Source organism: Anguilla anguilla, chromosome 8, assembly GCF_013347855.1.
Source record: "Anguilla anguilla isolate fAngAng1 chromosome 8, fAngAng1.pri, whole genome shotgun sequence".
NCBI lineage: Eukaryota > Metazoa > Chordata > Actinopteri > Anguilliformes > Anguillidae > Anguilla > Anguilla anguilla.
Genome location: NC_049208.1, coordinates 43,275,166 through 43,301,729, shown reverse-complemented (window position 1 = coordinate 43,301,729; position 26,564 = coordinate 43,275,166). Strand labels below are relative to the sequence as shown.

General features: G+C 39.6%; 1 protein-coding gene across 8 annotated transcripts in view; it reads right to left on the bottom strand.

The window, feature by feature from the left end:
• trps1 (trichorhinophalangeal syndrome I) overlaps window positions 1-26,564 on the bottom strand; it is a 140,667-nt gene that overhangs the window by 90,811 nt on the left and 23,292 nt on the right. For all 8 annotated transcript variants that reach the window (XM_035429725.1, XM_035429728.1, XM_035429731.1 and 5 more), the window contains 2 exons: window positions 19,056-20,098; window positions 7,001-8,085 (listed from right to left, as the gene is read on the bottom strand). In XM_035429725.1, the coding sequence (XP_035285616.1) occupies window positions 7,001-8,085; window positions 19,056-20,096 (2,126 nt within the window). In that variant the 5' untranslated portion in view covers window positions 20,097-20,098. The remainder of the gene's footprint in view (window positions 1-7,000; window positions 8,086-19,055; window positions 20,099-26,564) is intronic.

Below are 26,564 nucleotides of genomic sequence, written 5' to 3'. Positions count from 1 at the left end.
CAGTGCAGCGCGTGTTTGTACTGTGACTAAATCTTTATTGTTTTGGCTCTGTACTCCAGCACATTGGATTTGAAATGTGACAATAAATATGAGGTTGTGTTGAGCAATTACTATTTTTGAGTTTGGTTCAATTTTGATTCGGTTTTGTAAAATAATCACGGTTATTTCAATAAATGTATTTAATTTATTTATTTGGAAAAATGAATGCACCATGGAATAATGACAACTGAATTGTTTTTGTATATTTTTTATTATAATGTTAAACACTAACTGTTCAAAATAGAGCTTTAAAACTTTCAATCTATTTTCAAAGGCTCCAATATTGTGATAGCATAATTATCACTTTGGTCTTCAAATATACACCGATCAGCCACAACATTAAAACCACCTGCATTTTTCTGTTTTTTTCTGATTTAATATTTTATTTTCTCTGTTTGTAATCAAACAATTCACATGTGGTCAAAGTGCAGACTCAGAGCTTTTATTAAAGGGTATTCTTGTACATTTTGGTTTCACCATGTACACTCCTGGGCAAAAAAAAATGGGCCAAACCCAAAATTATTTCTCCTGATTAATTTTCCTGTTGAACTCAATGGAAAAAATATTCAGGAGAAACAATTCTTGTAGTATCTACTGCATATCTGGCAGCAGCCTGGTGGTTTGAGGCTCATTTGATACCTTGGACCCTTGATGACTTAAAGCCATTTAGCCAACAAATGTGTTCCATACTGTATCAGCATAATTTACAGCTGAATCTAGTCCCACCCCCCAATTCCCATAGAGATCCATTCAAATGCAAAGAGTTTTTGTATCGCTTGTAGGACAACCTGACAATAAGATATCCAGACTCTGATGATGTTGATAGGTCACAGACATCAGGAAGTCATGGCATGCAAAGGATATGCAACCAAATACAAAACATGACTCTTTTATTTTACATTATGTTAATTTGTCTAAAACACTGAAATGGGGGACTACGTATAAAAAGTGCTGTAATTACTAGATTGTGAAACCAAAATGTATAAGAATACCCTTTAATAAAAGCTCTGAGTCTACGCTTGTGAATTGTTTGATTACAAAGAGAGAAAATAAAATATTAAATCAGAAAAAAGAAGAAAAATGCAGGTGGTTTTAAGGTTGTGGCTGATTGGTATATCAGCCACAACCATATCCATATTATGGATTTCAGGTGTGAATATTGCATTTTTTTATTTGTTGACTTAACAATTTATCTCCCTTATCATACATGCGGTTCTAGAAGTAAAGACATTTTCTCTCTAGCAGGCAGAAACCAGGCTTATATCTTCATTGTTCCCCAAGAGACGTGAGCAAGTTTAGTAACATTGGCAAAATCATTAGACCAATTTCATGGCAGATATGAGATTCCGCTGAGTAAAAGTGTTGTTATGGAATATATGCGTGTTGTTGGGTACAGTCATACAGTAACAGTACCTATACCTATTTAGTCCAACTTCAATAGCATTTTTGTTGTGTGAGTACTGGGTTCTGTGTGTTTGGCTTGGAGAAAAACACCATTTATCCAATGAATCACGATAATTCAAATAATCGAACCAATGTTGAGCGACTAATTATTTAAACACCAAAATAAAATGTAGTGTATTCACTCCACACTAATATGTGAAATTGCAGATAATCAGCTTTAATTGAATGGCATCCATATCCAGTGATCCCTATAGGAATTACAGCTGTTTTTATACATCTTTCCCCATTTAAGGAGAGCAAAACTAATTGGCCAAATTGGTATAAACATAACAATAAATGACCAGTGAATCTTGAATCTTGTAAAACCAATATATTTATAACTCCAGATGTGAACATCACAGAGACTTGAAAAATGGCTTAAATGAAGGAAGATATCTGTACAATTTACAGAACTAATGCAGATTAGTTTATATTCATAATTTTGGAAGAAACAAAGTGCCACAAATGCAATTGTCTAGACAAAAAAATCAACAATTAATTTGCACTTTTTTAGTTTTGCAATGAAATACTGAGAGATTGCATATATACAGCAGGTAAAAAAAAACTTTTTAAAAATGGCGGTTGAAATAAAATCCTGCGAGTACTCGACCAATCAGAAATGTTCAGCGCTTGCGCTCCACCCCAAAAGTTTCGGTACTTTTGGAAAGTACTACCACCCGAGCAGGGACTTTTTTGGGGGTAAAATAAAGACCCCGGAACTTAATTTAGACCTAGTTCCTAGTTCCTGGGGAAAGTTCCTGCGGTGGAAACGCAGCTTATGTCAGCTAGGTCTATCAGCAAACATATGGCTTAGCTATGCTCAGAAGTCCTCAATAATAATAGTATTTTCCAAGAAATTTCGAAAAATCATTGACAAGCTTTCGTTAGCAGCGATAGCACCTATAAAACGCGATTCCAAAAGCAAAATTAGACATGTTATACATCGTTGAAAGCTTATACTCTCACCTACTGAATAAATGAATTGTCAATCAAGCCAGACTGTACGAAAAAGGGCGACGACGCTGCAAATAACAGGTGTGGTATTACGCACAGCTATTTTGGAAGGTACCCAGGCATCACACATGGGCGTATATTTCCCAAACGGATTGTCCAAGACAACATATGATCACTCAGTCACCAAAGGGACATCTCTATGCGTAAAACCAATGGCAAGGTTGTATATTTATTCAATATTTAGTCCCATATATTAAATGTAGAATGACATGGTATCATTTTAAAAAACTTTTTCTCGTTTATTTCGTTATTCAGTGAGCAGTGTTTTCACTGCTGTATAGGCATATCTTAGGGCTATTGTCAGGTTTATCTTGTAGCTATGACAGAATACAATTTTTTAGTGGTGAAATAATATTTTTGTGAATGCCAAGATAGACAATATTGTCCATTATGTCAAGGGTGGGGGGTGATTTCTAGATGAGACTGCAGGGAGGGGGAGCGTGTTAAATGAACAACCAGAGCGACAATGGTGGCACTGCGAAACTCCGTATTCGGCATAGTTGTCGTCTATCGTCTACTAATGAAACTAAAACAATGCGTTTCTGTTTTTAACTCATACTTTGGTAGCAGTAGCATCGAATGTCTGAGTTTAGTAATCTCGGCATGCTGGCGTGCCGACCACTAGGGGCTTTGCGCTAAGAGGTTAAATGGACAAACTACACGACAAGGGTGGCACTTGGCATAGTTGTCTGTGCATAAACTGTGCATATGGCATAGTTGTCATTAATAGTCAACAAATAAAGCTAGAACACACAGTTTGTTGTTTTCACTTTCATAGTTGCAGGAACACTGAATGTCTGGGTTCAACAATCTGAGGATGCTGGCATCCTGGCCACTGGGGGGTTTGTGCAAAGGGGTTAATCTATAAGAATTTTGAAACATATTGAGACATTTTTTTTTTTTTTTTTTTAAAGGAGCAAAAACAGTCCAGCCTCCTCCATGTTGTGGAATTGAACCCCTCTCTGCATGGGGGACTTGTGTCTCAAGAGTAGGCCACCCTATGGCCTACACCACACATCTCACCTGATTTTCAGCCTTTAATTTAAACATAAACATCTTAACATGTACTTTTCTTTGAACATGTCATGTTCAATTTGAATTTTCTTATAAATATATATGAATGTTTAACCAGAATAAAACAATTGCAACAAAAGCTGGAAGCTGAAAATACTGCGTACACATTTACAATCTACACAAGGTTTATTCTCATACCAATTTCTCTCTGGGCAACAGAGTGAGCCCTTCCAGGTTTTTCTGCTGATGTTGAGGCAGTCTAGTGTGAAAAACAAGGGTGTCTACTGCATTTAATAACAAAAGATGTGTTAGCACTGCAGTACCAGAAACAGCCGACACAAAAATGTTAAAGTGCTACCCGCAGAAGACAAAATTGAGCAGCAAGCTCTACTCAACAGCTCTCGTGCAACCAACATGCATTGATCTGCCCCAGTGTCAAAATTAATAAGGCACTCCCATGAAATCAGAGGGCAGACAGCATGTTAATGGAGGTGCCTGTGCGTGTTCAGACAAGCTGTAAATAAAAATGTAAGCATATACACAATGTGAAAGCTAGAAAGCACTGATCATTTCTTTTGCAGCATCCTAACCTAATCCTGTTCCTCACACTCCTTCCCATTATCATCATACTTTAATTATGATTATTGATTCAAAAAATGAATATGGGCATGAGTCCCAGACCAATATCGATGTCAATGAAGGTATTGAGTAGCGGTAATTTGTACTTTATGAAGTCGAATTCCCTCAGCCATGCATCACTAAACAAACTCAATACTGCTATTTACGGACAGGCCTGGCCTGCTGGCGCTGTGAATTGCCCAAGTGTGACACACGCATCCCTATAACGTCAGAGAGGAAATGGAAATTACACCACATCCTGGCTGAAACTCACCAGTCTGTTCCCTGTCTTTCACATGACGGCAGGGTGGTGAGGGGGAGGGTGGGATTGAGGCGGGGCTGATATCACAGGCATTAACAGGGTGAGGCAAGTGACAAATGGGGTGAACTGTATGGGACTGGTTGGACTAATACTGTAGCAGTACAGGGCAGAGTTCTGTGACAACCTCTTAGTGGGGCCACAGGGGGAAAATGACCAAGCACTTAGGACTCTAATTTAAAATGACATTGTGTGCACAATACAAGCCAACTTTAAAAATAAAAGAATCACAAAAAGCCAGCACCAAGAGGGCTGTGCTGTTAAATTGGCATCCCTCACGCCTGCTGTCCCTCAGCACAGCTCAGACAGTAATGGCCAATTTGAGCACCACGGCGCACTTTTAATTTATTGGGATCGCCCAGCCAGCAGTGAAAAAGAGGGGCTTCGGTGGTCTGGCAAGTTTGGGAGGGCAGTGGGTGGACCCAGTTCACATATCCCGTTGACCATCTCGTAAATCCCAGCCCCTACAATTGCATTACGCCTTGGGTGACACGGTGTGCCTCGCACTGGGCTGAAACAGGCTGGGCCCCACCAGCTACAGGGAGAAGGCTCTCTGGGGACAGGCGCCTGGTTTCGTTCCTATTCCCTTTCCTCCATGTGTCATGGCATGAGTCTGGAGTACATAAAGCACCTTATTCAGTAGCCGGCACACAAACGCCACGGCAGGGCTGGAAATGTGCCCGCTTGGATTCCACAGCAGGCAGACCTCTGTATAAATAAATGCCTTTACGCAAGACTGATGATGGACGTCACACTACTAGTCCAGAGATCTAATTACGCACACACACACACACACACACACACACACATACATACACACACATACACACACACAGACCTACATATATACATACAAACATACATACATGTATACACATTTAGATACAAAACCTCATCCAACATTTCCTCAGTTAAAGAAAGCATAAGCCTCAGGTGAAAAATGACAGCAGTGCTACTAGTGTCACAGCTACTGTGTTACTGCACATTTTTATGATAAAAGCTATCAGGGCAGGAAGCTTCCAGTGAGATTTTGGCATACATAGAAATACATGTGTTAAACCACACCAAATGTGGTTCTATGAGAAAATTCATCCAGGAAAAAGTGCTTGCTTGGATGCACTGGGCATCTATAAAATAAACCAGTAATGGTCACCGACTGTGCTTTTTAAATGACTCTGCTTTTTAAATTGATTTTTAGGATGTTATTTTTAGGAAACATGACACTGATATCAAGGCTCTCTTAAAAATCCTTGTTAAAAGACAATTATTTGATAAAATTTGATAATTCATGAGTAAATAAAAGAAGCCTTTATGTGTTTTCATCAAGACGGAGATACGTATGGAAGATATAGACCATCTTGAGACTGTCCCAAGTGGACTACCACTTAGGTTTTCATTTCTTTGTGAGGCTGAAAAACTAGTCTAATAACAAAAACTGAAGAGGAAAAAAATATGCAAAATTATACTATATAAATGTGTACATTAAATTAAGTGGTGCTTGCTACTGCTTAAAATTTGAGCTGAGGCCAGCACTTACCTCATTCAATTTGATTACATTCAGTCATATGTAATCTATTGTGCATAATGCAGGACTGAGTGAAAATTAGGGGTTGTCACTGTGCAGGTTCAGACTGCACCACACTAGACATAAAAAATATACATTTCCAGCAGATTTTGCTTTAACAGCAAAACGTGCATAAAAATACACAACATATTGAATATGCCCATAATGTGCTTTTTAAAAAAAAAAAAAAAAGCATTGAACATTCTCACATCGTTAAATTTCCTTAAATTACATATAAAATATTAAAACCATTTATTTCTCTTCTCATTGCTATCCTGAATGTTGCTGGCGATTAATAAATGATAAATAGAGTGTATCCTCCCTGGGGTTTTCTGTGCAGTGCTGATGAAACTGTGGAAACGTAAAGTGATCATTTGGTTTAGATCATCATCTCCTATGGTAATAAGATGGTGACATCATGGGCAGTTATATATGACAATATTACCCCACGGCCCTTTTTTGAGAGATGACATCAGTCCAGACCTTTAAATAGACAGAAAATCAGGAGCAGCATTTTGCTACTGCACGCAACTCATTTATACCTAACATAAAACCCTAAAAATAAACAATGCCAAAAACAGCTAAAACAGGAAGAACATGTAGGCCTAACTGATATCATACGCTCAGGTTATGGACTGCAATTTCTGATTTTAGAGGTTGTATTTATTATATGCACGCACGCACGCACGCACACTCACTCACATTCGTATTGTGCAGAAGGGAGGTATTTTACCACGTTTTTAAAATAGCTTGGACCGCAAGTTTAGTTTACAGTAGTTCACCAAGATATATTGTTCAGAACTATATAAACTGTGTTACTGAGAAAACCTGTTGTCCACTAAAAGCCAACTGCATTTTTATTTTATTGCTTCACTTTGAGTTAAATAAAGAAGAAAAAATACTGTCTGTGTTTAGTTAGAATATTGGACAAACCTACAAGACAAAAAATGACAAACCTAGCCATTTTGTGCAGTAGAGGGGGTCCTCACCTGTAGTGACGGTAAATCTCCTCCTCAACCTCGGTGACAAAGTCACACTTGGTGCAGGAGCGGTTACTCAACTCCTTCGCAGGGGTGACCCCAGCCTCCAGGCGGGCAGGCTCCTCCTCCGGCTTGATCTCCAGGACCCCATGGGCACTGTGGACGCTGTCATAGTGCAGAAGGAGGAGGTCGATGTCGGCAGCAGAGTAAGAGCACTGGTCGCACAGGTGCTTGACTTTGGCTTGGGGCAGGCCGGCAGAGGACAGCTCCAGCAGCAGCAGGGCGCAGTGCGAGCAGTTGCTCTTGCGGCAGGCGAAGGGGTAGGAAATCTCGCCCAGGTGCTTCTCTGGACTGCACAGGCCGCGGGGGCAGAAGGGGCAGTGCTTGATGGTGCACTTGTGGATGCTGTGAGCCTGCTGGTAGTGCCGGAGGAGAGGCGCAACCACGATCACATCTGGCCCGTGGCTCATGGAGTACCGGAAGTCACAGAACTGGCAGTTGTAGCTGGTGACAACGGTCTCCGGGTCAGCCACCACTGCCTTGCTCAGGGCCTCCTTCCTCTTCGAGGGCGGGTCCCCGTCACTTCGGATGGAGTCCTCTCGGGAGGTGCGGTCTGTCGCACCGGCCTGGCAATGCTTCTTCTCGTAGTGCTCCAACAGGTGCAGTGCAGTGGGCGCCTCGCAGCTGAAGCTGCAGTATTTGCACCAGTAATACCCCGCCTGGCTGCCCTCCACGTTGTTCTGGCCATGGGAGTCTGCACCTTGGATTGGGACCGAGTATCCGGCGATAGTGTCATCCTCCGCTCTGACAGCCACCCGGTCGGCCCACCGCCCCGCCTCGCCGTCGTCTGAGCCGCTGCGGGGCAGGCCATTGCCCTTGCTGTCGCTCTTCTCAGGCGACTTGCCTTCAGGGTGGGCAGAGGGCAGATGAGACTTCATTTTATTCGGATGAGTGGCCAGGAAGTGCTGCTCCAGCTCGCCTGAAGAGCTGCCCATGTAGGTGAAGTTGCAAAACTTGCAACGGAAGTACTTTGTGTTCCCCTGGCAATCTGGGGTTTTCCGGCCAATTCCAATGAGGGTGCCTCCCAGAGTCACCTGTGACAAACAAGCGGATTAATTTACATCACGCGAGGGGATAAGTTCACATAAAAATTACAATGTTTCCAGTCTTTGTCTTACACCTTCATTATGGCTGAAGACTTGAGATAGCAAAACAAAGCTGAGACTAAATAATTTTAATTTTCATATTTATTTTTCCCTCAAACAAAATATATTTTCCATTTACAAGCCAGTGCTTGTTTTTTGGTTGTCAATTTTAATGCACTTGATAAGATGAATGTGCACTCATTAGAACAACAAGCCCCTGCTTTCCCATGCATTTTTTGTATCCATTTATGCACAGCTTATTATCTGTTTACACAGCTGGATATAGTACCTTGCTCAAGGATACAACTACTTGGGAACTTAACCTAGTTTACAAACCCGGTTCCCTAACCATCATACTACACTGTGGCCACTCAGGTCACAAAGAATACACAGACTTTCTGTGGACTATATTGGGATGGCAGGTATGCCGTCCCGCCAAGTTACGCATTGGCGGGGGCATGCCCCATACCTATACAGCACCAAGAGTTTGGCACTTTTCAGGGTTCCCCACAGAAATAACCACAACAGCCACAGACACTCAGCCCTTAAAAACATTAAATTCTGTACATTCTCACCCCATTTCAATAGACAGAATTCATAAACAACTTCACATGTCCACACAATAAAGCCCCAAACTAAGGGGATTTTGCATTTTCTCCTTCTTCTTCTTCTCATTCTTATTTTTCCTGCCGCCTATCCCACTAACAAAATGTCTCCCCATTGGACATTTTACCAACACCAGCCAAATCTTCACCGACACGACCCAATAAAAAACTTGCATACACGCAAAATATCCATACCTTTTTACTGAAACATTTCCAGTTTAAACAGCTAGTCTGCCTGTGGCCTAGTGGGCAAGGTTACAGTCTTGAGAACATGGGGTCCTAGGTTCAAGCCCAGCTAGGAACACGTTTCTTTAACCTGCTTTTACCCTCACTCATAATTGTCTACTACTTCTCAATTATTGCTTTTGCACCATATCTACCAGCCGTTCACCGAACGTATACACTGCATTATGACGTACCATCTGCACTCTCAGTTATTAACCGGCTACAATATTGCAAAGCCACATGGATTCAACGGGAGCTCTTCTGTGCTTACTGGCCTGTGTTCTTCTTTAAAACCATGGACAGGTTTGCTAATGATATTTCATGCATTGCATAGCTATGTCATGGTGCTGCACTAACAAAGTCACAGACTGGTAAACCTCCAGTTGAAGGATTGAATCCCGCCTCGCCCTCAGGCAGATAATTCCCTCTTTTACACTAACGTTTTCTTACGCTTATATTTGCTTTACGAAAACTCACTCACGGCCACCCATATGCATTTCATGACAGCAAATGTATTCCTTTTATTAAAAAGTTACACCAGTTCACCACTGTGCCATTTCTACTAACTATATTTTTTCACTTGGCTACCGTACAAAACCTTCTTATCAGCAAACGCCACGTTTCTACATTCATGTTACCTCGCCCTGTTCTCTATCTAGCCACACACAAACAATTACTACGTATGTACGTTCTGCAACTCCCCATTAAAACATTACATTTAAAATCATGACTCACTCATAATTATAACTACTAGTACTGAACATGAGAAAAGCACATATACTTTATGCTTTATACTGACAGTTATATATACCGTTCAATAAGGAAACTATAGTCTGTGATCATGTCAACCTTCACCTACATGCCCATTCTGCTAAAAACATATTGTTTCAACTACGCAATTTCCTAATTTCTCCTAATTTCTCTCACACTGTTGTTATTTTCTCATATGCAAATCTTGCTGGGACATATGCGTCTGCTCCTATTCTCCACTATCAAGTTTTCCGGTTCTAGCTTAGCAAAACAGCGAAGAAGATTCCTACCTGCAGATAAGCCTATCAAAATGCCTTATAAACCTTACAAACACTAAAAGTGCATCTCCACGAAATAACAGACAACGGAGCAGGACAGAAGGGTACACAAGTTGCGACCTAGGGCGCTCTAATTCTACGGGCTTGCTGATTCTTTTGTCAATCAAGGCTCGTTGGATGGCCGTCAAATCCGTGAGTACATACACTGGCCATATTTCACCTGCGTTTCTGACCTTACACAAATCAACAACAAATAAGTAAGGATAAAGCACATCTTTTATTGTTATCAAATCAAGTGGGAATATGTGTTGCTGAGCATTACAGAAGGTATGGACACAATCTGTATCTGGTATTACTGGAAAAGAATGCTGTCCTGCATTACCGGAGAGACGGGGAATTGTCGCACACCTCACTCCTACATCCAAGTCCAGACCCTTTCGACCGTTGTGTCTGACTTGACCCCAGTTATGCACGGATATATAAAAGGCTGTAACATCTGTGTAACAAGTAATAATCTGCTGCTATTACTGTGACACATGGCTGACCATCAGTGTACCGGAGACTGGGATTCATATTTTAAGCCAGACTGAGAACCCATAAAGACGTCACAATATCCAGAGGGCTTATAAAGAAATTGCATTCGCCTAGGCCAACCAATAAGAGCACACCTAAATTAAAACAGCTCTACTCAGCTGTAGTATTTAAAAAGTGGAATTTTTAATGTGGACATGTAATAATTTATGCATATTTAAATTGGTATTCTTCTTTTAGTAGCCAATTAAAACATGAGTTGATGTATCCCTGGCCATGTATCACCGTCGTACAAAAATGCAATGCAGTGTAATTGTCCAAAGGCAAAATAAAACAAAAAAAAAAGTGACATTATAAACCATGAATTAACTACTCTTGGAATGATTTGAGGGTATATATGTAAAGGTATAGAATTGTATAATGTAATCTAATGAAAAACATGTTTTCAACAAACAAAAATGCCAAGTTACTCCCACTTACAAAGCACTGTCTACAAGTCATTCATTCAAACTGGCTACATCTAGGCCTGCCATTAAAAGTATTCATATCAAAATGACACCAAGTTACATTACTACAAACAATATAGGCTATCTTGCCACACAGAAATTAAAGAAGCTGTATTCCAAAGAAATGCTACCCAATGTCACCTAAATAGTTCCAAGTCATCAAAGCTGCAAAGTTGTACTGTTTTAAACAAGCACACTTGTGTATATGTTCATTTTGTGTTCGCATCCGCTGTTTTCATTGGTTGATGTACGTAAAATGACCAATGGGGAGACATATTCTTTGTGGGCTAGGAGCATTTGTGGCAGGAAAAAAAAAGAAAGGAGAAAATGCAAAATCGCCTTAGTTTGGGGCTTTATTGTGTGGACATGTGAAGTTGTTTATGAATTCTGTCAGTTGAAATGTGGTCAGAATGTACAGAAAGTTATGTTTTTAAGGGCTGAGAGTCTGTTAACTAAGTCTGTGGCTGTAGCAGCTACGTCTGTGGGGAACCCTGAAAAGTGCCTAACTTGCGGTGCTGTATAGGTATGTGGCTTGCCCCACCAAGTCGCAACTTGGCTGGATGGCATACCTGCCATCCCAATATGGTAGAGTTAATATTGAAAATATCACTTTTCAAAATGCTAAAGCATTTTGGTCAGTATTTTGTAATGTAACAATGTCATTTGGTGCGACCAATAAGACAACAAGACTGTATCACATACTGAAGTCACCTTTGTACCATGTAATGATTGCAGAATACATATCACTGACTTTTTGAGGTTTCACAACTGAAACAGCAGATCAGATCAGTCACTGTCATGGAACTGCCTTTGGGACTTCAAGATGAAGACGTTGGGAGGCAACAAGCTTAAAAAGGTTTCCAAAACCATTTGCTTAGACCCTTCCAAGGAGTACCACTGTAGCTGTAGCATAAGTCCACTGTAACATAATGGAACAAATATGGCACAACACCGAGGCTATAAAAACAACCATCAAAACAGCTATCCCACCAACCTCAACAAACAGAGCAACTGTCAGAGAAGTGACTAAGAGGCCAGCTACAACACTGATAGATTTGCAGAGCTCAATGGCTGAAATGGGAGAAACCATCTAGGGATCAAGAGTCTCTTCAGCACATCACAGATTTGGCCTCTTTGGGACAGCAGCTGGATGGAAGCCACTTCTTAGAAAGGTCAACATTAATTCACGCCTGACGTTTGCCAGAAGCTATATGACAGACCATGAGAATTTTTTGTGGCTTGTTGAGGGTAAGGTTAAGGCCCTTTGATTTGTGCCAAACATTTTGCTTTATTTTCTGTCTAAACACCATCCTTATCATCAAACATATTGGTGGCAGCATCATGCTATGGTGTAGCATGGACAGGAAAGCACACACACACACACACACACACAGTACAGACCAAAGGTATTGGGCCACTTGTGTTTTGTTTTTTTAAACCTTAGGTAGAGAAGAATACAGTTAATAGCCTCCATTGGCTTTAATTACAATTAAACAAATTATTGAAAGGCTATCCAATCATTTTGCAAATGGGGGGTGGATGCATAGCTAAGTTGACTGAAATCTTATCTACCTTAAATTAAAAAAAGAAAAAGAAAAAAAAAGGTAGCCCAATACCATTGGCCTATAGTTAACAGGTGTAAAAATGTGTGTAAATAAAACAGGCACTAATGGTGCAAGAAATACGTCAAAGGAAAAAGTTAGGTGTAGATGTGCAGGACAAAGTGAAAATATTGTGGCAAGGTTATTCTCCATGAGAAATAAAAAAGAAAGATATCCAGATGCATTGTTCAGTACACACTCAGAAGGGTCCAGCGAATGGGCAGTAATGTTAACAGGAGAAGACCAGGAAGATCAAAAGGTAGTAGACAAATATTATGTGGTGTCTAGCAAAAGAAACCATTGTAAAATTGCACCACAACAGCAGAAGAACTCAGCTAGAATGCAGCTAGAGAGAAATCTGTTCCACTGACTGCAGTGAAGATCATTAAGAAGAAAAAAAGCTTTGGTGAGCTCAGAAATCACAAAAACCTGAGTAAGCTAAGGAATTATACACAGCATACAGTGAGTGCCAAAATGTGTGGGACAAAGACTTTTTTTTTTTTTTTCTTGATTAGGCTCTGTACTCCCCGATTTTAGATTTGCAACAAACAATGCACATATGGTTTAACCCCTTAGCACACAAGCCAAATCTGCCCAATCCTTTATCCCATTTAGGGGATACCCTATTTAAAGCTTTATAACTCCAGATGAACACCACGGAGACTTGAAAAGTGGCTTAAATGAAGTAAGACATTTGTACCATTTACAATGAATAGATTAGTTTATATTCATAATTTTGGAAGAAATAAAGTGCCACAAATGCAATTGTCTAGGCATAAAATCTAAAATGAATGTGCTCTGTTTTAGTTTGCAATGAAATACCAAGAGATTACAAATATACAGCAGGTTAAACTACACATGTCCTGGATCAAAAACTTCTTGACCACAAGTTCATAAAATCTAAGGGCGAATATGTAGAACGACTAAAGATCTATGAAGCAAAAACTCAGCAGTGTATCCAGCATCTCCAAATCTATCCAAAATGTCTAAATTATGCATTGCTGTAAATCACAACATATTCACGTATTTCACTACAAATCAACTGTTTTGACTCAAGAAACTCACTGTTGCATCACTTTCAAGTGGGAATTACAAGCTTTGCATCAGTACAGTGGTATAAAATATCTAGGGGTCCATAAACATATTCAAAATCTCTCCAAATATGAATCAAATGCTTTATGTCCATTTTAAAGTACATAAATGAGCCCCTTATGAAGGTTTAAGATGAAACATTGATATCAGATTCAAAAAGAATGCAAAAACATTGTCACACAATGCGGTACAGTATCTAAATATGTAATAATTAACTCTCGTTTGTATTTCTGTACTCTACAGTATGTATTGTTTTCTTGTATGGGGACGGGACGACATGAAAACAATTTTCAACTGTCCACCATGAGTTTTGTTCCGACTCTCATGTCATCACTGTTGTATGCATCACAAAAACTACCGACAAACGTTTACATTACAGTGTGAAATATCCTCATTATAAAATACTATTAACCTATTTAAAGATACTCAATTACAAAAATAATGTATATAACTGAAATATTTTGAGCAGTAATACTTACATAGCGATGATGAAATCTTATCTGTGTTCAGTAGAGACAGAGACAGTAAATCAATGATTAAGTTCTCTCCGCTTCTGTCTTACTCCAGAAAACTATGTCAGCTAGGTCTGTCAGCAAACATACGGCTTAGCTATGCTCAGTAGTCCTCAATAATAGTATTTTCCAAGAATTTATGAAAAATCATTGATAACGTTTCGTCAGGTGCAGGGTCTTTTACTGCTACCACAGAATGCTGAATGCGTAAGTGAATGCGATGATGAGAAAACTTTTGGTTATGCTGAGCTATAAAAGCTATTCCAAAAGAAAAATTAGACATGTTATACATTGTTAGAAAGCTTATACTGTCACCTACTGAATAAATGAATTGTCAGTCAAGCCAAACTGTACTAAAAAGGCGTGAAGACGTGTGGTATTACGCACAGCTATTTTGGAAGGTACCTAGATGTCACAAATGCGCATATATTTCACAAACGGATTGTCCGAGACAATATTTGACCACTCAGCCTCAAAAGGGACATCTCTACGCATAAAACCAATGGTAAGGTTGTACATTTATTTAATATTTAGTCCCAGATAATGGCTGTGGAATGATATGGTATAATTCTTTTTAACTTAGTCTTATTTTGTTATTCACAGTGAGCAGCGTTTTCACTGCTGTATTGCCATATCTTAGGGCTATTTTTGGGTTTAACTTGTTGCGAATACGATTATATTATATTATATATTATATTATTATATTTACGAACTAAAACAAAGTATTTCTGTTTTCAACTCATACTTTGGTTGCAGGAGCAATGAATGTCTGAGTTGAACAATCTAGGCATGCCAGCGTGCCGACCACTAGGGGGTGCATGCTAAGAGGTTAAGTGTAGATTCTCATCTTTTATGGAAGAATATTTTAATACATTTTGGTTTCATCACATAGAAATAACAACACTTTTCATACATAATCCCCCATTTCAGGGCACCACAATGTGGTGGCTTCACAGGTTTTAGTGATTATTCAGGCATGGTCAACTGCTTCATTTGTGCAGGTATACATCACTCAGAAGAAAGAGAGCACTGGTGAGCACAGTAACTCAGTAATTGCAAAGTGCCTGGTAGGAAGGAAGACCTCTTCAGTTGATGATGGAAGAAGTCTCACCATAATGAAAAAAACCCCCTAAACACCTGTCTGACAGATCAGAAACATGTGTCAGTGACTACTGTCCACACACAACTTCATGAACTACACCGAAAGATTCAAACCACTAGTCAGCCTTAAAAACAGAATGGCCCGTTTACAGTTAACTAAGAAGTACCCAAAAGAGACTGAAGAGTTCTAGAAAAAGGTCTTGAGCACAGATGATACCAAGAATCACGTGTACCAGAGTGATGGCAAGAGGAAAGTATGGACAAAAGGAACTGCCCAAGATCCAAAGCATCCCCCTCATCTATGAAACATTTTAATGTTTTTACTCTTTGTCAGTAGGTTTCATCATGAATAAAATGTGTTTATTTTCACAACAGCTGGAGATCTTTTTACAACTTTGTTCAGCAATTTTTTTCGGCTTTGTATTTCTTAATTTATGAAGACAATGTTTGCACTGAGCTATGTAATCACTGAAGGAATACTAAAGTATGTTGTGCAACATCTACAACATAAATCATACATCCGCACCAACCAAAAGATGTAGAGGCACGATCAAAAGATTATGTGCTTGCTGACTGTGGCCTGTCGCTTCATAAGAACAACACACAAATAGTGATTGCATTAGCCAGGGAATGGTTCAGCACGCATCGCTGACTATTGACCCCTGGTGGTCAATCAGGCACGCGTAGATTGCAGTGAAACCTACTACAGCTATGAAAGCTTCTACTGACTATAGCTAATGCGTGTGCTGTGAAAAGAAACAGCTGGCCACCATGTGCTTCAAAAAAGAACTGTGGATGTCAACATGCTCCCGAATCGGCAGTGGGGTCCACACATGTACATAACAGCGGTTGCTAACGACTGGCCATTCCAAAGTGGGGTAGGAATTGTACATGCTCAGCCCCACATTGAGTGCCGAAAAAAAGATAATGTTTTCAGATTACTTGGTACAACTTAAATCTGCATTTGTTATAATTGGCAGCTTGCCTCTCTCGTCAGGGAAACTGACAAAATTTTCCCATATAACAATGTGAAAAATGAATTGTTCTTCTGCCCATCATATTACCCTTAAATTTTCATTTTAAAGATACATTTGAAAATATTTGTCAAATTAAGTCAGTAGTGGGATATCAGAATGAGCTGACTATTTAATTATAAAGAATGAAGAAATTAGAACATTACAATAGAGTATGTGAGAAGTAAGCAAATATCTCTGTGCCAAGGAGGTAGTCATTTTCAGAGAATACAAGCAAACCACTTGAATTGTATGCATTACATTGTTTAATTCAAGATGAAACCACAGTTTAAATTGTGCTAATAAATGTATCCAACAACTGGCTATTACCTCTTGTCATTTAATATAAACCAAGTTTCTTGTTTTAACTGGCTGGTAGTGGATTTTCACCCAAATTTGATTGGGCAATGAGAAATCAGTTTTAAGTATTACTGCATGGGAATTTCTGCAAAGGACAAATAGTGAGTGCTTTCATTTTTTATTCCTCACCCCAATTTCCAATGATACTACATGCTCACAGCAGCTTTCCGTGATTACACGTAGAAGGTATACATTTTATTTACTTAAGAAAGAAATCATTCAACCTTGACGAGGGTGGGTCTTGTATATTAATATTATTATTATGTGTATGTGTGTGTAGCTATAAGTCGTTTATACTCCAAGGAAAATGTCATACAGGCCTGCAGTGTGGACCACAGTTTTTGTGTTAATAGAGGACAAGGTGTGCGTGTGTATGTGTGCGCGCACATGCATGCCATTTAAAGAGGATTACAAGGGCAGCCACAGAGTAGCTGCATAAATGGAAAAAGGATTAGAACAGTCATGAAATGGGTGTGTGAGACAAGCCCAATATCCTTGTTTGAAGACATTTTCAAGAACAGCGTTACATCATTTAAAAGTAAATACAAAGATTATCACTGCCACACCTGTGTTGGTTTGTCTGTGCTGTCATCAGTTTAAACAGCATTTCCCATGCTTTGCATAAATACAGGAAATTAAATAAACATAATAAAATTATCAAAAAAATTAATTCAATTATTCAACATCAGCTATGTCTTGAACTTTCTTGTACTACACGTCTTTAAAAAATATGGTTGAGAGAACAGGCTGGTTGGAAAACGACAGCTTTGCTGCTGTTAACAGCCTTTTGCAAACACTCCTCAAATAAAATGTGATTGCACTGATATTATTCATTTAAAAAGTAGAGCAGAACTTTTATAATTTAATAGTTTGAGAAAGGGTGCATCTGAAAAGGGGATTACTGCATTTATAGGGGAAACCCGGAGGAATGGATCTAGACTGCAAACGTACACTGTACTGCAGTTAGAGCAGTTCGCCATTCGTGTTGGAACTGCACAATGACTCATCCCCAAGTGAAAGAGGCTTGGAATCCTGACAGAGCAGGGCTTACTGGGCGGACAAAGAGCTTGTTGCCTTGACGTCAGACTCTGGGTTGTGAAGAGATTAGCGATCACTCGCACCAAGGAGTTGGTCCGTAGGCATGAACATGAAGTGCTTGGTTTGGAGGAGGAGCCACAGCAAAGCTCAGGAGGGTTCAGGGGGAAAGCTGAGGCCTTTAACCTCTTTTAGTATGGGGGGGGGGGGACATTTTCTTTTCTTGTGGGGGAAGGTGAAGAAGTAGCAAGGAGGAAATACCAAGTGAACTTAAGATTAGTCAATTTAACAGGGCAATTTCAAGGAGAGGCACAAATGGTTTCACAGAGCAGTGTCAAACTAGAGTGAATATGAAAAGGGGAAGGACAGGAGATATCAAAGAGCCGATGCCTTGAGGGGGAGGTGTTGACCAGTTATGAAAGGGAGGGAGAGGGGAGGGGGAGGGAAGGCACCTTGAGAACTCCACCCTCCTGCAGGAATGAAAAGAAATTATCCCTTTATAAAAGAAAGACTAAAACTGCAACAACCTCACGCTATCTCTAAAGCAATTTAAGGACATTGCAATTGTTAACTTGCTGTTGAAAAATATGCATTAATTATCCAGTACTGAGAGGCTGACAAATCTGAAAACATTTCATGTCCTCTCGTCTCCAAAGTAAAATTTTTAACAAGCCAGATATTCTAAAGATCGAGCAAAAATCAAATAAAAAATCTCAAACAATGATTTGTTTGGTCTTGCAAGAAATATAATCAGTTCAAATCAAAATCTGATAATCTTTAATAACTACCTCCTCCGTCTGCCCAGTAGTTTATAGATCTTTGTTATAATTTCCTATATTGTGGCATTAGATAAAACTTTTGCAATGTTTTCAATGAATTGCTTTCATTGAGGGGTGTCATATTTTATAACATATACCATAACATGGTAACATACGAGACATTACAATATATTATACTTTTTTATTAGTTTATGTAAAATGTTGCTACTGTTAGAAGAAATTAATTATTTTTGTTATCATGATGCATTGACACAAGAGGGGACTGACAGTGGCACCTGTCTTGGACAGTGATCAACATTCATTGTCCAGAAAAGATGTGTGACACCATGATTTTTAAATATTGGTGCATGCATCTGTGATTGCGTATGTGTATGTGAATGTCTGTATGAAAGTGTGTGTTAGTGCGTGTCTCAATGAGTGAGTGAGTGAGTGTGTGTGCGTATGCATGTGCATGTGTGTGTATGTGTGTGTGTGTGCGTGTGCATGTGCATGTGCACGCATTTGTGTGTGTTCGCGTGTGTGCACAGTTACCTGCACATCATAGGTGCCGTTGAGCAGCAGGGGCCGGGGGGACCCCATGTCCTGCAGTACCCCGGTGAGGACACTGTGGGAATGCAGGCGGGGAAGGTCTTTGGTGTGGCTCTGGGCAGAGAACTGCACCATGTTATGTAGCGCCAGAATCTTGGTATCGAGCTCTGCATCCTGCCGTGTGCGGTTGTGCAGGCCCAGGTGGTACTTGCGGAAGTGCTTGATCAGATCTGTAGGGTCGTTGCCATAGTAACCATAGCCGCAGATGTTGCACTTAAAGTCCTGTAGTTTGGGTGAGGAGGGCTGTTGGGCGCCTTCATCCACGTCCACATCGACGTTTGGCAGGCAGGCCCCATCTTCTCTGCTCCTGCTCAGGTGGGGCAGGTGAGGCGGCTCTTTGGGTCTGGCTCTACTGGCCTCGCCCACAGGCTCTGTGGCCAGCTGCGTTGACGGGCTGTGGGAGAGGTCCCCTTCCGCGGCGGCGGCGGCATCATCGGGGCAGCCCTGGACAATGACGCCAGGCCCGCCCTGCGAGTGCAGCGGCCCCTCCTCGTCGTCCCCTCCCTTTCGGCCCTCCCCCGGGTCCCGGGCTGGGCTGCAGGCCCGGCCCTCGTCTTCATCTGGTTCTGATCTTGCCGGAGACTCGGGCCCGTCGCAGACGCCCCCGGCAGCTGGGGATGAGAGCGCCAGCATATTTCTGTCTGTCACCTCATCACGGGGGAAGGACGGAACATTTCCGCCCTTCTTGTGGCTTTCATAATTGAAGCCAGGCCTCTCGCTCTCTGCTGCCGCCGCCGCGCTTTTCAAGTCCCTTTTGATGCTGGGAGAGGGCTCCAAGACCAGCGCATACTGATCCTCCTTCTTGTCTGGCATCAGCACATCGCCCGGCCTGGGCTCGTCTTGCATGGGCTCTGTCGCGTCTCTGCTCCTGCCCCGCGCCGCGCCGTCCTCGCTCCCCACGCTCGCCGACTCGCCCACAGCCGCTTCTCCTTCCGGCTCCTCACCACCGAAGCTCCTCAGAGGGGGATTCTTTTTTCGCACCATATCTGTGATAGAAAAACAGCAAAATGCGTGAAAATGCTGCACATTGCATCACAACAATCTAACACTCCAAAGGGGGAAATTCTGAAGTAATCGCTCTACCAGTTTCTACCAGTCATGGACAAAAAAAAACCTTGATACTGTAAATCAGGTTAATTCATACAGCCCTGTTTTTCAAATCCATCCTAAGAAAGAGCTGTCATCAGATACAAAAAGATGGCTAAAAAGTGTTGGCTTTTCCCTCACTTTTATAAGCTGTTTAGGCTACGTTTTAAAATGTTCCTCTATTGAATTTCATGCTAGAAAGTAGTCATTTGCTCTTACCCTAAAACAATCATAATCTAACAGCTTACTCCTTAAACGACACTGATCTTCAAATATCAGTGACAATTAAGGCCATCTGGCATTGTTCATAATAATTTAATGAATAAAATCTGTGCACGCAATTTACTGATCTGGCTCACGGACCTCTGTTTTAATGCATGTACCCTTTCAAAGAAAAAAATCCATTTGGACTAGATTCTTGCTTCTTGTACTCATTTTATTAGCAAACTTAAAAAACTGATTAAATTTAAATGAAGCCATTGTTTTAACTTTGTTTTCAATGATAGACAATCTGAATAATGTATTAAGTAGCATTTTTTCTTTCAGCAAAGCAGGGTTTTGCTGCTGTAAACTGTAAAGGTTTTGATAGCACATGAAAAAGGAAATATGCACAGCATTTATAGTTAATTTCATTTGAAAATACTTGCATCTTGGCCCTTGAAACAAAAATAAATCTACAACTAGCACTCTTATCTCTTGTTAAATTAAAATAATGAGTACAACTTCCTATTTTGTTGTAAAGTAAATGGTATGAAATAAGGCTATCTACTCTATGTTTGCAAAGACAACGCCTAAAAGTAGGCTGTGCTAATAAAAGCCTTATGAAAGTCTAATATAAACCAAGAGCAAGCAAGTCTGACCACACCCAGTCCACATTCACTGCTTTTGTTGTATTCACATTGCAACACAGGCCAAACCAGTATTTTGTGATCATTATTTTCAACGTACTCACATACATACACATAGAAACAATATTCCCAAATTTAAAGAGAGCTTTCCAATGGCTGTCAAAAATCAATTAACATTATTTCATAATTAAGTATTACATTAATGTAAAAATAAAATGTAAAATTATTACTAGCCGTATCAATAGTATTGAGCATACAGAAATAGTAAAGTATAAATAACAGCGTCATACATTCAAAGAAATCAATCTATTTCTAAATTCATTAATTTGACAAGTTTTGGAATCTCATTATCATTATTATTATTAGTTCTGAAAAAATCTATAGGCTGCAAGTAAATACAAACACAAAGTCTATTTGCCACTGAATTAGATGACTTCATATCATTAGTGTAGACGAACATGTCAGGTCCGATTGTTAAACTGCCTTCCAAAATCAATGTATTCTGCTGATCTAATAATGAATAAATCCTAATAAATAAATAAACATGTTCAAAATTCTGTTCTTGATACTGTTAAAGTATACCATATGAAGTCATACAAACATCTAGGATACATAAAAAAAAACTTGGAATGAGGAATGCATACTAAGCTACTAAACAGCACACCCTGAAAATGTCTTTCGCTTCACATTGAAACACAAAGCAAAAATAGACAAAGTAGCTCCTGGATGCCTGGGTCACAACCAGGGCAAGAAGCCTGGAAACCCCTAGCTTACCGACGCAGAACAGGTAGCAGACATGTCTCATTTTCCCATGGGAGTTTAGCAAATTCCCACAAAAAACGCACTTAATACGTCAGTCTCTCTAAAGGCAGCTATTGTCCAAATAGACCATTAGCAGAACAAAACTTATAAATGAAACTGGCACTCCGGAGGCACTCCCTCTTTAATGAGTTTAAACATGAACTATTAAACAACGTATCAAAATAAAATGCTGAATGGGCACCTGGTCATCTGCAGAAAAAGTCCAGACCATCAACCCATAACCCAAAACGTCTTTAAAGTTATAGGAAAATCTATGTGAAATGAATAAAACTGTGGGGGTGGGGTAAGTAAACAATGAACAAATCCTAAAACTCCCGGAAAAGTGGACCAGGGATTTGGATTTTTAATAAACCTGGGATAAATATAACCCCTTGGAAATGATAAGCATTTCACATTGCACAATAAACTGCAAACCAGCAATGTATGCAATCAATGGGCCTCATTCACCTTTCTTAAATTATTATAATTTTTGTTCTCAAAAAAGTTCTAAAGAGAAACCAATATGGGATTCACGACACATGTGCAGACCGTTGTTTTTGTGCATATCCCAGGTTTATGAGATGATGAATGCTGACTCTGTTAATTTTATGTGTAATCCTGTTCATGTGATTAGCATAAGGAAACAACCGTGAACAAACACAGATAAGAAAAAACATGATGAATGCTGAAATGTTCTTGGTAATGTTCTTACACACGGTTTACAATCAAATGTGATCGTACACATGCTTTGTGAATGAGGCCCAATGAGACAAGCAGAGTATTTATTGCACCATTCAGAACCAAAGTACATGTGAAGCCTGACATTAAAGTCTTTAATAAAGTTTTTAATCCCTGAAGCCGCCATGCAATTATATTTATACTTCAGAGCACTAGTGAGATACTCCAATTCCAAACCCCATCAGAAGCAGAAACAGTCTGGTACCAGGGGTATGTGTCATTTAATATGCATCTAACATATCAATTTGGATCACTTTTTAATTATAGAATTACAGAATTCTTTGTATATCATTGTGTTCAATAAGTTTTCAATTAAATATAATGTGCCATTTGAAATGGAGAGGGCAATCTACTTTCCTAACTAAAAGTTAAGGGGAAGGAGATCCTTCATGTTCCATAGTCCATAAGAAATGGATATCAGTGCACATTAAAGATGCCTGTGTAATTTATCCACCAGTGATCTTGCATTTCCCTTCCTCAACATGAAAGACAATATTTCCTAACTATATTAGTCATCTGTCTATCCAATGTACATAGCATTTGAGATGGTAGGAGTATGGGTGCAGAGAGAAGAGATGGTAATCACATCCGAATGGCCATTTATTGACCACCCACCTCAGATTTGCAGCGAAGAAATGGCACCAAATTATTACTGCTTATTGAGGGTAAAATATTCTCAGTGACGGACGTTTTACCATTAAGGTGAGATGGGACACAAAAGGAAATGCACACGGTGAAGCACCTTTTGATAGAACTGCGCAGGCATGCACTGAACCCAATGTCAATTTGCCCTCAAGGGTCAGCACATCGGAACGCGCACATCACCAGGGCCATCGCAAAACCTCCCTTCAATGCAAAAACACAGAACAGATGTATACATAAAGCGTCATCTATACTGTTACATTATCCATTATACCTCCATTAATAATGTATTCAATACCATTGCTAAACCAAACATGCCAATACACCTTTGATCTACTGAAACCTCTCTTATAGGTATCATTTAACCCCTATGCTTCCACCTCAACATTCAAAACAACACAATTAACAACATCCAAAACAACACAATTTACCAAAGTTAAGATATTTAAAATCTCTTCACTGTCAACACAGATGCATTCCCTTTATTTCCACCACTATGACTGAAAATATGAGCTCTTTTCAATTTGCAAGGGCCCCTACTTAGAGCCAGAACACCTTGCTCATTCTCCATCTCCAGTTAATTCTATTCAGCACAGCTTCAACCCAATCCACATCTACACAATACTAACTGTAGAATAGCATGAACTTCACAGATGAGCAAGTACCAACTCACTGTTAGCTCTGGATCTTTTTAAGATTGGTATCATTCTCTGAGTTGGACGTGTCTCTACATTTTAATTATTTTAACGAGAGTATTTTTTCCCCCACTGTTGGTAAATTGCTTTGTTTTAATAGCAGTGTTGATCGCTGGGTTTTAGCTTAAATTTAAAACACTTGAATTATTGCGAGAATAGTAGGATATTTGTGTTTTCGTTCGTAAAACTTCTCTTAACTGCTCTTAATTATTCTTACTGTTGTTCTGATAATAAATTTGCAGAAAAATCAATGTGGCATTCATGAAACATGCACTGACCTTCAATTTGTTTGTGTATCCCAGGTGTATAAGTGGATGAATGTCAATTGTTCAAAATTGGAGGTGCGTGCCTGCTCATGTTGATTACCATAAAGAGGGTCGTGTGCAAACATCAGCCTTTCATTGCCCTACACAAATGTAGGGCATTTGCACAGTCCATAAAGACGCCCTCTCTCCCCACAGCACAAATGGGCAAGTAATCCAAAAGTAGTGAATATGCCATGGCCACATGTTGGGTCTGACTGCGTGCTTGTGGGTCTTTATATTTTACCGTTATTTCTGTAAAAAAAAAAAAAAAAAAAACTTGAAATTGAAATCAAAGTTTAATAAAATAAAAATAAAAACTATTGAAAAACTTTGATATTCAGATGGGTGACAATGTAGTTAAAAACAATATCATATTTTGACCTATAGCCTAATTGTACTGATAAACATTTTGTTGTTACTATGAGGTCTGAAACTACTTAAATTAACTTCAAAAATAAATAAAGCATTCTAAATAGGAACCTCCTCTGTGTATATGCCTTAATGCATTTTTACAAACACACAGATTTATATCATGCCAAAGAACATATTGAGAGAAGAAAAAAATAATGAAGGCCGAAATGTTTGTGGAAACATTTGTAAGCACAGTTAATTATCAGATCTGATTGTATTTATGTTTTGTGAATGAGGCCCATTCTGAGGAAGAAACCCAATCGCAACCAAACAAAAAAAGCAGCACAAGCAAAATAATCTTGAAAGAAGAAAGGCTGATACAAAGATCACTTATTAATGAATGAGCAAACTGCATCCTTCCACTACAGTTAAATGAGTCAGATGCTCCAGGCCTGCTCCACAGGTTCTTCAGCAGATTAGCACAACTATTAAAACTAACAAATACGGGAAGGAGCACAACACTGATCCATCTGTACCATGGGTACAAAAAAACAGGAGGGTTTTTATGTCAAAAGGGTGGAATATTTATTAGCTCTATATAACCAGTCTGACCCCTCTTAATTCAGGTGCACATTTGCAATGCACAGTGGGAAGCTCTGACTGCCCATCGAACTGGCACCAATGCCCAAATTACACTCCCTCACCAACTTTGTGATTACTCAGGCAAAGAATGGAGTCCCCAGAAGCAAAAGGCAACCAGGCAGCGCAAGTTCACTTTCCACAGTAACTGTTCCATTAAATAGCAGTAATCAAAACAGAAAATTCTGATAATACAGATTTCTCTCCCCCTTGACCAGGGAGCAAAACCGTTACATTCGTAAAAACGAGTATGTTCCTAACTGGAAAACACGAAGCAGTTAAATATGAATATAACTGAGAATTATGACAGATTAACACTTTTGTTTTGTTATACTTATATTCCACAGTCTGTGCTTTCAGACAATTCTGAAAAGACAAGACGATACAAAAGATGACAAGAAAATCTTGCTCGGCTCTCAATCGGGCTGGTCTTATTATTTTTTCAACATCGATATATTCAATAGAACACATGGAGTCTGCTCCATTATGGTTCTATACGACATACCATATGCGTGTGGTCATGTCTAAGAGAGAGCTCCTTTACATATTAACTTTTTTCCTTTGCTTTTTTCCCCTCTCTCTTTTGCGTGCCGTTTATGATGTCATCACCACAGACTTTGTAGCAGGAAAGGAGGAATATCCTGACCGCAATCTGTCTTTTTTTGGCATTTAATCTCATTTGAAGCATTAAAAATAATTCACAATACTGTCCAAGGAGTAATGTTACAACTGTGCAGAGGGTCTATGAAAAACACATATGCATGTTGTAAGATAAAGTGTTTGCCATTAATTATCATTAGCCAAATGTCAAAAGAATGAAACCAAGCAGAGAACCAATTCCCACCAGTGAGAAAGAAGAATGCAATCGGCAAGTTACAGCGTGTTGCATTAACTCATCCTTGGGCAAATACCAGCTTTTTTAATTAAAAATAAATAAATTTGCCTCAGCAAAATGTGCACTTTTTTAGTTAGTTTCTGTAATCCAAAGGATTTCCTGTCACTATGGATGCAGACTACTGTCAAAAGCAAACAAATTTCCAAATGCAGATGGAAGACTTTTATTTTAAGAGTATGGAAGAAGACAAGGCAATATTACACATCATACAAAATAACTTGTGCTTCGCGGTGGGCGAAATATGAAATAAGGTCAGTGGCAAATTTATGGTCAAAATTTGGCCTTATTCCTGAATACAGACCTTCTGGACTGCTCTTTTCCACAGAGCCATTTTTATGAAGACAACTAGTTCTGTCTTTAGCTGCTGAGACAAAGATTTGAGTTCAAATGCAGCCTGAACCAGGGAGACTCTGGGGGGCAATACACCTACCCCACCTACTGATTGAGCTGAC